This window comes from Bison bison, unplaced genomic scaffold (genome assembly GCF_000754665.1).
Source record: "Bison bison bison isolate TAMUID 2011002044 unplaced genomic scaffold, Bison_UMD1.0 scf7180017864313, whole genome shotgun sequence".
NCBI lineage: Eukaryota > Metazoa > Chordata > Mammalia > Artiodactyla > Bovidae > Bison > Bison bison.
The window spans coordinates 1,429,428-1,442,355 of record NW_011494885.1 but is presented as its reverse complement, the minus strand read 5'-3'; the positions used below and the strand labels follow the sequence as shown (position 1 = coordinate 1,442,355).

Here is a 12,928-nt window from a genome sequence, read left to right as displayed (position 1 = left end):
TGGTGCTGCTAATAGTATTTTCTCAGGGACCTTGTAAGAAATCAATGAACAGTAATTTATGCAGTGGGCTTCTCTGGTGGCTAAAGTGGTAAAGAATTCCCCTGCCAGTGCAGGAGACACAGGTTCACTCCCTGGAGGAAGATCACAGGGATTCAATCCCACAGGAAGGTCACCTGGAGGAAGAAATGGCACCCCCCTCCAGTATTCTTGCCTGGGAAATCCCATGGTGGGCTACAGTCCATGGGGTCAAAAAAGAGCTGGACACAGCGACTGAACAACAAGAACAAATTTATGCAATAGGCTAACACATTACCTGACACCGCACAGTAAGTGCTTCATTAGAGTCAGTTATTTTTCTATTATTACCAGAAAACTCTACAAATGGATGCTATAGACCATCCAAGACAAGACAATACAACTTGTTGAATTAGAGGATAAATCCTAGGTGTTATTAATATAAATCTTCAGTGGAATGGAAGGGAGGTGGTGGTCAAGTTATTGGTAGAACAAGGCTCCAAGAAGTGAGGTAAATGGCATGAGTTTCAGGGTTTCTGGGAGGATACACACTCTTTTCCAGCTTTGATGCTGAGACCCCTGGATGGGAGAGCATGACCACCCTGAGCCTGTGAGGTCTGCAGAGGAGGGAGTCCTTGCAGGGAAGTGTAGGTTTCTATTAACTCAGGAATGGGGCATCCCTGATGGGTCAGTGGTAAAGAATCCGCCTGCCAATGCAAGAGACATGTTTGATCCCTAATCCAGGAAGATCCCGTGTGCCACAGAGCAACTAAGCCTATGTGCCACAACTCTTGAGTGTGTGCTGTGGAGCCCACATGCCATGACTACCGAATTCCATGCCATGGCCCTGGAGTCCAAGATTCCACGCTCCACAACAAGAGAAGCCACTGCCATGAGAAGCCCACACACTGCAGCTTTAGAGTGGCCCCCACTTGCTGCAACTACAGAGAAAAACCCACACAGCAATGCAGACCTAGCACAGCCAAAAAAAAGACTACTATACTTATTAAAAAAAAAACAAACAGGGATGTAGAGAGAATATTTGGTGAAGATGTAGGATTTCAGTATTATAGAAGAATTCCCAAATTGAAAGGTTTGGGAAGGAATTTTGGGCAGTGAGGAGCTGGGGACAAGTAGATGAAGTATAGAATAAGAAGGGATAGAAGTCCAGAAAAGCCAGTATCCATACTTAAGGGACTTTTTCTAATGAGTATGTGATAAGCCTTGTGAGATTCAGGTGAACAGAGAGGACTTAAATCAGAATTTGAACCAGGATTTTTTTGATGTATTACTAAGTCTATTGATATACTATTGATTCACTTACTGAAATAAGTTACCAAATATGTAATTAGTCTGTACTATATACCAATACTGTACTAAGCATAAATAAATATCTTGTCCCTGCCATCATGGATTACAGCCTAGTGACCAAGATGACCACTATGCAAACGATAAGAAAGGGTGGTGGATCTTATGATAGAAATTCCTGGAACTTTGAGAATATGAAGCTTGACGTGGAGGGGGGGTGATAATCTAGGCTAGTATTATTTATTTGACATTTGAAGAAGTTTGATATTAAAGGGACTACATTAAACACTGAAGAGACATGTTAATTAAAAGGAAGCATGGGGCTTCCTTGGTAGCTCAGTGGTAAAGAATCTGCCTGCCAATGCAGGAGACACAGGTTCTATTTCTCTGGGAAATCCCACATGTGGGCCTGTGAGCCACAACTATTGAGCCTGTGATCTAGAGCCCGAGCCCTGCAACACGACAAGCCACTGCAATAAGAAGCCCAGGCATCGCAACTAGGGAGTAGCCCCCCCTCAGCACAACTAGAGAAAAGCCCACACAGCAATAAAAAGACCTAGTGCAGCCAAAAAATAAGTACATAAATTTATTTTTTTTAATTTTAAAAAGGAAGCATGGATTGGAAGTTGAAAAACAGTACCTATAGATCCATGTTGAACACAGGGAGCAGTTTTCTGAATCTCATTTTGGGCTCATTATGAAAATCTTTGAGATTTTTAGTGAAAATTATGAGCCATAGCTTAGAAAAATGCAAGTACAGTAGCATTTTGCATCAAGTTTCATGGGCTTCGGGGACCTTGTGTCCTATTCATGAACCACAGCTTAAGAACACTCCATCTATTTTAAAATGTCTTGGCAAGTGGCATTCGACTTCAGTGGCTTTTGCTGCCTTTGGATAAGGACAGATCACATCCAGTACTTTTTTGGAACAAAATTCCGGCCCAATAGTTTTTTTTTAAACTCAATTAAAAAAAATTTTATTGGAGTGTAGTTTGATTAACCACCTAATAGTCCAAAAAGGTGAAGAAGGAAATGGCAACCCACTCCAGTATCCTTGCCTGGAAAATTCCATGGACAAAGAAGCCTGGTGGGCTGTAGTCCATGGAGTCGCAGAGTCGGACACGACTGAGTGATTAAAACACACACACACACACATACACATACACACACAGAGTCCTAAAAGGAGGGTTCTTCCTGCTTACAGGAGGCAGCTCAAGAGACCCCCCGTTTACATGGCAGTAATGACAGGCTCTGTGGTGCAGCTCATAGTGTGGGCAAAATAGAACTGTTTTCTGAAGACTAAGAGTTCAGGATAAAGGTCTCTCATTCACTGTCATTTAATTTTTCAATGTTCTCAAACCTAAGCATCCTGATAATTACCAGCCTTTGTTTTTTGTTCAGTAAACTCTGCTAATGGCTTTTTATGTATCATTACAATTTAATTCACTCAACAACATATGAGTTGGGTATGGTTAAGCCTAATAAGTAGAAATGGAATAACCTCACCATTAAGAGACAGTCAGATTAGATACATTCTTTTAAAAAATTCAGACATATGCTCTTAGTAGAGGAAAAAACCCAAATCTCTTTTCCAAATCCAGTGCTCTTAGCTTATACATCCTGCCTTTCATTAAGCCCTGCATTTCATTTTCTGTCCCACGTTTTATTCTCTGCATCAACAAAGCTGTGTGCCAAATCTGGCCCATCACCTGTTTTTGTAAGTAAAGTTTTATTGTAATATAGCCACAACCATTTGTTCATATATTTTCTGTGGCTGCTGTCTTGCTATAGCAGCAGAGCTGACTAATTGTAATAGAGCCTCTATGGCTTTCTAAGCCTAAAATATTTGCTCTCTGACCTTTGACAGTTAAAAATTTGCTGAACCTGTTTTGTTAGTTTCTTGATAATTTGGAGGGAATTCCTAAATTGGAATTCCATATTCACCAACACAAAAATCAGAATTAGCATTTTCTTTAAGGTCTACAAGAAAGAAAACAGTTTGTCAGTTCTTTCTGATGTTCCTCTTTGGGGTTATATATAAACAGGTCCAGCATCCAAAACCCAAAGGGGCTTGCCTAAAAGATACTTGTACCCCTAGAATCTTTTGAATGTTGACTCTCTCAGGACTGTTTCCAGGCCATCAGGTTTTCCTTCTTCCATCTGTCAAACTTTTCCTCTCTGAACACTGGAAGGAAATGATACCCAGCTGAGTAGGAATGTGTGTCCTGTTTTAGGAGGGAGTGAACTTCAAAATAGTGACTGTGGACTTCACTCAGGAAGAAGAAGGCACTTTGAGCTCTGCTCAGAGGACCCTGGACAGAGATGTGATCCTGGAAAACCACGGGGACTCTTGGGGTAAGAGTACAGTCCCCTTTAATGGTATCTGTATATTGAAATAATTTCTCATTTCTACAGATCAGGATCTAGGGAGTTCAGAGGCCAGAATGATTTTGGCCACACAAAGATTAGTATGGTAAAGATATAGTTTTAGTTTGTAGGGTAGCAAAGGTACAACTTCGTGAGTTTGAGCTTATTCAGTCTTCTAGGTTCCTAAGAGCCAAAGACAGGGACCAGATTCTGCAGTGACTTTCTTTTGTCCCCAGTCCAGACACCCAAAGTTCTATATCTTTCCTCTCAGCTTTCCAAACTAGATGTAATCTAGTTCAAACAAGAGGATGAGTATAAAAAGAGTTTCCCCACATGCATATCCAGGTGAGAAATAGACATTTAGGAGTCATTACAGGTAGACTTCCCTGGTGGCTGGGTGGTAAAGAATCAGCCTGCCAATGCAGGAGATGTGGGTTCGATCCCTGGGTCAGGAAGATCCCCTGGAGAAGGAAATGGCAGTCCACTCCAGTATTATTGCCTGGGGAATCCCATGGACAGAGGAGCCTCGTGGGTTATAGTGCATTGGGGTTGCAAAGAGTCAGACACGACTGAATGACTAACACTTTCACTTTCTTTCACAGGTATAGATTTGTTTGAGAAATCCCCATAGGGCATGCCACATATTTATCTTTTCTCCCACTCGAAAAGGACTATATACATCACCACTTTTTCCCAAATGTACCTTCTGTTGCTTGGCCTAATAGCCACTCAGGCTTCTGTGTATGAGCAGATCTCCATCCTCTCTCACTTGGGACCAAAGGAATCCATGGGGCCATATTAGCCTCTAAGGCATTTAGGGAACCTGGGATAACAGTGCACTCATTATTTTTTCCTGGTTCACAAAGTAGTTTGACTTCATCTTACTAACACGACTGTACTAACAAGTTTCATGCCTTCAGAAAGTCCTAGAAATGTAAACATTAATTTCTATTTCAGTGAACATGTGTCTTAGCACTAAAGAGGGTAGAAAGGATCCTTTGTGTTTTTACTAAGAATTGCAGAATTGTTTTGCAATCCTGTAAGTTCTGCATAGATGATCCTATTTTGGAATATGGAGATATTTGACATCTAAAGTCTTTATTCAGCAACACTAAGATATGATATAGTTTCATATTAATTCCTTGTTATGCTCTCTGACTGTGGTAGTTCTCTGCTTACTGCTCATCTCATCATTTTGCTTTTCAATTTATATTATAGGTCTATAGCTGAAAATAAATCTACATATAATTTTCATACTTTCTTGTCAGCTTTCCCCCTACTATTCCAGCTCTAACAATTTTTGGCTAGGGTATTCTATTTTGCTTTCTTCCAGACTCAGCAACTGCACTTGGAAGAAGAGAATCAAGATTGAAGCAGAGCATTTTTGATGACAAACTATCCCATAGTGTGAAGATAGAAAAGTTGACAAGAGATGATCCTTGGTTATCTTCATGCGAAGAATTTCAGGATTGTAAGGAGCTGTTGGAGAAGCAACAGGAAAAACAAGAGAGACTTTTGAAGGAAGTGACATTTACTCACAGGAATGCAATTACTCATGAGAGAGACTGCAAAAATGATAGCCCTGAGGAGAAGGCTGGTCTGAATTCCAATCTTTCATCACAGATGATACCCATAAGGAACCATTTTCATAAACACGCTTCACATGTTAAAAAATTACATTATAATTCTATGGTAAACACTCATCAGATGATTACTGATACTGAGAAACTCTGTGAAAATAATGAATTTGGAAACCTCCCCCAGAGTATTCATTTTATTCAGTTTACAAGAACTCAAACAGAAGATAAATCCTATGGATTTAGTGACAGTATTCAACCTTTTAACCATGGTACACCCTTAAACATACATGAGAAAACACATGCACAAGGAAGATCCTTTGATTTTAAAGAATGTGGGCAAATTTTGAACCACAGCATATCCCATAATGAACAACAGAGAAACTCCATTGGAGAGAGTCAGTATAAATGTCATAAGACCTCCCAGAGTTCATCCCTTGCTCAAAACATGAGAAATCATTCTGAAGAGAAGCCCTTTGAATGTAATCAGTGTGGAAAATCCTTCAGTTGGAGCTCTCATCTTGTTGCACATCAGAGAACTCATACAGGGGAGAAACCTTATGAATGTAATGAATGTGGGAAATCATTCAGCCGCAGCTCTCACCTTGTTTCCCATCAAAGAACTCATACTGGAGAGAAACCTTACAGATGTAATCAGTGTGGTAAATCCTTTAGCCAGAGCTATGTCCTTGTTGTGCATCAGAGAACTCATACTGGAGAGAAGCCTTACGAGTGCAATCAGTGTGGAAAGTCATTCAGACAGAGCTACAAACTTATCGCACATCAAAGAACTCATACTGGAGAGAAGCCCTACGAATGTAATCAATGTGGGAAATCATTTATCCAGAGCTATAAACTTATTGCCCATCAAAGAATTCATACTGGAGAAAAGCCCTATGAATGCAATCAATGTGGAAAGTCTTTTAGTCAAAGTTACAAACTTGTTGCCCACCAGAGAACTCACACAGGAGAAAAACCCTTTGAATGTAATCAGTGTGGAAAATCCTTCAGCTGGAGCTCTCAACTTGTTGCACACCAAAGAACTCACACTGGAGAGAAACCCTACGAATGTAATGAGTGTGGGAAATCTTTCAACCGCAGTTCTCACCTTGTTATGCATCAGAGAACTCATACTGGAGAAAAACCCTATGAATGTAATCAGTGTGGGAAGTCCTTCAGCCAGAGTTATGTCCTTGTTGTACATCAGAGAACTCACACTGGCGAAAAGCCCTATGAGTGCAGTGAGTGTGGAAAATCCTTCAGGCAGAGTTCATGCCTTACTCAACATCAGAGAACTCATACTGGAGAGAAACCCTATGAATGTAATCAGTGTGGAAAAACATTCAGCTTGAGTGCTCGACTTATTGTACATCAAAGAACTCATACTGGAGAGAAACCCTTTACGTGTAATCAATGTGGGAAAGCTTTCATTAATAGTTCTAAACTTATTAGACATCAGGCAACTCATACAGAAGAGAAACCCTATGGATGTAACTAGCCTGGAAATCTTTCAGCAGAGTATATCCCTTCCTCCTTGCCTCCCTTTCTCCCTCACTCTTTCCCTTTCTCCCTTCAGCCCCTCATTCCCTTGTTCCCTCCTTCCATTCCTCCAGGATTACATGTATTGGAAAGAACAAGCATGAAAATAGTGTGTGTGGAAAAAAAGCTTTCCATTAGCTCTCTGTTCAACTGTGTATCTGAAAACTCTTTCTGGAGAAGAAAGAAAAAGTATGAATCATGTATTTTACTTAGCAATTCCATGTTTTAAAAAAATCAGACTTGACGCTTGTTAAACATTCCCGTGAGCTTGATAACTCTTGGCACTTTTCCTTGCAGAAAGCACTTCGACCTGAATTTGAGAGAATTATCATTAAATGGTCAATATGCTGTGGAGTGATTGCCAGTGAGGTAGACCTCTTTTCCAATAAAGAATAAATGAGAGGGGACATATATACACCTATGACTGATTCATGTTGATATATGGCAGAAACTAACACAATATTGTAAAGCAATTATCCTGCAATTAAAAAAAGATAGTAAATCTAAAGAGAATAAAGCTATGGCACCTAAAAAAAAAAAAAAAAAAAGGAATAAAAGAATGCTAATACTGGTTGTCTTGTTGAAAATGTTGGGAAATTGCTGTAGTTATTACAAACCACTCCAGTATTCTTGCCTGGACAATTCCATGGACAGAGGAGCCTGGGGGACTACAGTCCATGGGGTTGCAAAAGAGTTGGACATGACTGAGGTGACTTAGCACACAGCACATTAGAACTTAGACTGGAAAACAGAATTTCAGTGTATCCTTTTCCAATGTGATTTCTCCAGCACTACTTGGTAATTTGTTTCATAAGCACTTTTATCTTATATGTAAATATTTTGTAAAAAAAAAAAAAGGGAAATGGCTGTGAACTGAAAATTGCAGGGCAAGAGTATAGAACATTCATTTCTAGAATCATGAAAAGATATATTTGTGCTTGGATCAGAATCTAAAGGGATTCTAGGTGTATCTCTTTTAATTTTAGATTTATACTTTTTTCATTTGTTTTTTGGACTGTGTGCTTTTTTATAATACTAATGAATGATATCAGAAATAAATAGTCCAAAAATAGAAAAATACCCATCTCCTTTGACCATTTAGCCAGATAACAGAGATCCCTCATGCTTCTGAGAGTTCATTTGGATTAGCATGAATAGGTCACTCCTTAGGACGTAGATTCCCAGGAATATTCCTTATTGAAAATAAAATATTTCAGGCTTCTGTGGTGGCTCAGTGGTGAGTAATCAACCTGCTAATGCAGGAGACATGGGTTCCATCCCTGATCCAGGAAGATCCCACATGCCAAGGAGCAACTAAGCCTATGTGCCACAACTATTGAGCCTATTCTCTAGAGCTTAGGAACTGCAGCTATTGAGCCATATACCCTAGAACCTGTGCTCAGCAAGAGAAGCCACCACAATGAGAAGCCCACACACCACAGCTAGAGAGTAGCCCCCCATTCTCTGCAACTAGAGAAAAGACCATGTAGCAACAAAGACCCAGCACAGTCAAAAATAAATAAAATCAGAACTTAAATATTTTCCTGGCAATGTGGAACTGGAAATTTATGCCAGAGAATTAAATGAGAATTCATGGGTAGTACAGAGGGCAGATGAGTTTTTATCTTTTTCTTTTAAACCCATCTTATCCAAAGCAGTATAAAAGAGCTCTGTTTTTAAGGTTTTTTTTTTTTTTTTTCTTTTTCTCTCCTTATGTAGTATTATCTTTTTACCATCCAGGATATGTTCCCTAATTCGAGAATCCTCTGAGTGGGAAGATATTGCCCTGGCTAAGTGCTCACCGCCTAAATTAAGTTCACAAGAATGCTTTTAGTGAGGTAATAATTGTAGTTTCTCATTGGATTTTTTGTTTTTTTTTTTTAGATTTGGTTCACAAGTCTTTCTGGCCCTTGCCCCTAAATCATGAATTCTAATCCTATGGATTATCGTGGACCTGAAAACTCTGATCCTGGAGAGTTACTGAAAAATAGAGTTGAACTGAGAGAGCACAGAATGGAGGTAAATTCCCTGAAGAAACAAAAAGCTAAAATGACATCTGATAGGGATTTGTTATTTAGTGTCCAACTCTTTTGCAACCCCATGGACTGAAGCCCACCAGGCTCCTCTGTCCATGAGATTTTCCAGGCAAGAATACTGGAGTGGGTTGCCATTTCCTTCCCAGGGAACCTTCCTGACCCAAGGATGAAACCTTGGTCTCTTGCATTGCAAGCAGAATCTTTGCCACTGAGCCCACAGGGAAGCCCTGATAGCGGTTCCCCATAGTAAATTCTGTCCGCATGAGATGACCCTAAATGTTTTTAATGAGGATTAATCCAGAGAGTGCAGCACACCTGACAGTGACTGAAGTTCTGGGGGAACAGTTGTTGATGACTGGAAAACTGGCTCACCACCCCAGGAGAATCTTCAGTCAGTCCATGATTGCATATGTAGAGGAACAGAAGGGGTTCTCCATGCACTGCAGTTTTGGGAAGGACATAAAATAGTGAAAATGCTAATAATGGGATCTGGTTAGGCTTCTTTTTCTCCAAGTTGTTGATAAAGCAAGTAGATGATTTTCACTGGGCATGTTGAATCTTATTTTGAAGGCGAGGAAACAGGATTGTACAAACAAGTATAAAACCAACCGGGCTAAGAAAGCTCTGGAGATTCAAGTTTGGGAAGGGATTATTCCAAAGTGATCTCTTTAGTAAATATTTAAAATATTTCATTGAAAATATAAAGACAAAACTGCCAAGAAATTTTAAGTGAGTATTGTTTGTGTGTTTCTTGGCCAGGTTGAATATGTGGGTCATCTGTGTGCACTAAGTCATATATGTCAGTTCCTAGGTGGTGAAGTATGGTTGCCAAGTGTTTTGAAGTAAGATAGATCCAATAGATAAACAAAAATGTTCATTTCTCTTATTTGCTCATTTATTTCCCTTTGTAGAAAAGGCATTCTTCTAAAAAAATAGTCAAAAGAATGAAGAGACATTAAAGTGACAGCATATCAAAAATACGTAATTAAACTTCTGAACCTAATATGTAGGGTTAAAAAAGGGAGTCAGTAACTTGATTTTAATGACACACATATGACACATTTAAAATGACATACATCCCTTGTGTAAAAATTTTTGTAAAATTCACAAAAATAAAATTATACTTTGCAACTTCCCTGGTGGTACAGTGGATAGGAATCAGTCTGCCAGTGCAGGAGACATGGATTTGATCCCTGGTCCAGGAAGATTCCACATGCCGTGGAACAACTAAGCCCGTACAACGCAGCTGCTAAAGCCTGAGCACTCTAGAGCCTGTGCTCCACAGTAAGAGAAGCTACCTCAATGGAGAAACCCATGCACCACAACTGGAGAGTTGCCTCCACTCTGCAACTAGAGAAAACCCACAGCCCACACACAGCAACAAAGACCTCGTGTAGCAACAACAACAACAAAAGATCATACTTGGACATAGAAATATGCATAGTTATTTCACAGGCCAAATTTCTTTCACCATACTCTAGTAAAATTAGACATAGATGAAGAGTGGCCAGATGTTTTTATGTATTTATTACTTTGGCCACAAAGCACAGCTTGCAGGATCTTCGTTCCCTGACTAGGGATTGAACCCCAGCCCTAGCAGTGAAAGTGCCAAGTGCTAACCACTAGACTGCCAGGGAATTCCCCAGAATGTTTTTAAACACATGGATGTTAAGGGATACTCTCCTAGAACCAAGGTTTTAAAACACTTGAGTGATAGGCATATATAAAATTTTACATGTAAATTACATATAGTATATGTAAAATATGTATCAGTAAATCTTACACATATAAACTATTATAAATTCCATATTATAAAATATTTATATATATCTGTGTGCTCAGTCACTTCAGTCATGTCCCAACTTTTTGCAACCCTGTGGACCATAGCCTGCCAGGCTCTTCTGTTCATGGAATTTTCCCAGCAAGAATCCTGGAGTGGGTTGCTATGCCCTCCTCCAGGGGATCTTTCTGACCCAGGAATCGAACCTAGGTCTCCTGCATTGCAGGCAGATTCTTTACCGTCTGAGTCACCAGGGAAGTCCCTTCTCTATATGTAATTCACACCAAAACATCAATAATGCTTTTGCATCCTGTGAAAGATTGTGGATTTGTTTGAGAATATTGTCAGACTTTCTACAATGTGAACATGTTAGTACTAAGAGGTAACTTTAAGAAAAGTACTTGTTGTTTAGCCGCTAAGTCGTGTCTCACTCTTTGTGACCCCATGGACTGTAGCCCACCGAGCTCCTCTGCCATCTGCTGTTTCCTTCTCCAGGGGATCTTCTAACCCAGGGTTCGACAGGTAAGTTCTTTACCACTGAACCAACCAGGGAAACACAATAGCCATTCCCCAGGCTAGAGTCCCAGCCTGACAGTGAAGGGTTAGCTGGCCATGCAGAGGCCATTCCCTGACCTTGGTCTTTCCTGTGGATACAGCAGGTACCGTGGTAGGTGATTGTTGTGCAGCCTCATTTCTCTTACTCAGTCCCTATCTTTTCATGCTGCCTTCGTGCTTTCCAGAGAGTAGCATACCCAGAGAGAGCAAGTGGTCTCTGGAGTGCCTTTTCTCTGATAGAAAGAGGCAGTGTAAGACAAGCAAGCCGGTAGTAGTCTGTTCCAGAAGGTTGACTCTATCCTCTGATGGATTTCTCACTTACCTCCAATATTCTACAGATTCATGGCCATAAACAGGTTCGTGTTACCTGAATCTTAAAAGAGAAAAGCCAATGAAGAGTGTCAGACAGCATGGACACATGTTTCAGGTCACATGGAATGCTGCAGTAAATACAACAGTCTGCTGGCTCGCCAGCAGTGACCCGGGTATGTTGAGATTTTTATGTGTCCAGACCTATCCGTATTGCCTGATTCCTCCTGAATATGCTCACAGAACACACAGCCACAGATGGAGCCCTTCGGAGGTTCAGCTCACATGTACCCAGCCTCACAGTTGCCCTGCAAGGTGGTGTGATGAGAATGCCCACCAAGTGTGGGCTCTAAGACCAGGCTTGTGTGCTGCAGTCCCAGCTCAACACTTCCTCAGGCATGCTGGAGTAACTTAACTCGGCCACTTACCCTCTCTGTGCCTGGGTGTTTTCCTCTGTAAAATGAAGATCATGACAATTTCTACCTCCATGTTCCTCTGAGGATTAAAGAAGTTAGTATGTGTACCTCTTTGGTACATAGAAGTGTTGTAATGGTGTTCGACGTTGTTGTTAACAGCATCATTATAAAGAAGTAAATGTGTGTGTAAAATATTATTCAGAATTTCTTTTGGGGGACTTCCCTTGCAATCCAGTGATTAGGACTCTGCACTTCCACCCTGGTGGCGCAGGTTTGATCCCTGGTCAGGGAGCTAGGATCCCACATGAAATAGTGTTGCGGCCAATGTGTGAAAAAAAAAAGAAAGAAGCCCTACAGATGTGCAGAGTGTGGGAAAGGCTTCAGTTATAGCTCAGGTCTGTGAAATCATCAGAGGGTGCATGTAAGCAAGAAGCTTTACAAGTAGATGTGAGTCAAGGTCTCCAGTTTAGAACTTTGCCTTCATCTCAGAGCCCAAACAAGAGAAAAACATTATAGATGTGATGTGTATGGAGATCCTCAGGAAGGGCTGATGTTTTCATAGCTACTGGTCTGCCTAGGAAGGGAAAATCTGCAAGTTTGATAAATAGGGAAAGCACTTCAGTCACAAACTTCAGTCTTCAAGAGTCTGTTGCACAGTTGAATACTCCTTAAGGCAATGACCTGGCCAGCGGCTTCAGTGAAAATGGTCACCTTCATCAGAGCTGGCCTAGGAGGGAGGTTTTACAAATGATGACAGTAACGACAATGTATCCTAGGAGCAGATTATACACAGTCCTTGTGGCGGGGGAAATACCTATAAACAGAGCAAATGTAAGAAAAACATTGTCCTCTTACTCAAACCAATAATGTCCATACATTTTAGGAGATGGTTTTTATAGGGACTTCCCTGGCAGTCCAGTGATTAAGCCTCAGCACTTCCAATGCAAGGGTGAGGTTTCCATCCTTGGTTAGGAAAATGAGATCCCATGTGCTGTGTGGCACAGCAAAAAAAAAAAAAAAAGATAG

At 40.6% G+C, this 12,928-nt stretch overlaps 2 protein-coding genes across 3 annotated transcripts in view; both read left to right on the top strand.

Annotated features, from left to right (window-relative positions):
• ZNF180 (zinc finger protein 180) overlaps nt 1–12,089 on the top strand; it is a 24,460-nt gene extending 12,371 nt beyond the window's left edge. The window contains exons 4-7 of one of the 2 annotated variants that reach the window (XR_826350.1): nt 3,558–3,678; nt 5,024–7,175; nt 8,691–8,825; nt 11,078–12,089. Coding sequence is in view for 1 of the 2 variants with exons in the window: in XM_010852575.1 (XP_010850877.1) it covers nt 3,558–3,678; nt 5,024–6,765 (1,863 nt within the window). In the remaining variant the exon portion in view is untranslated. Of the gene's footprint in view, nt 1–3,557; nt 3,679–5,023; nt 8,029–8,690; nt 8,826–11,077 lie in introns of those variants that run through there. The other variant, XM_010852575.1, reaches the window with a different exon arrangement.
• Nucleotides 8,291–12,928, top strand: part of ZNF285 (zinc finger protein 285) — a 29,033-nt gene continuing 24,395 nt past the window's right edge. The window contains 1 exon segment of the mRNA XM_010852682.1: nt 8,291–8,825. The gene's annotated coding sequence lies outside the window, so the exon portion shown is untranslated.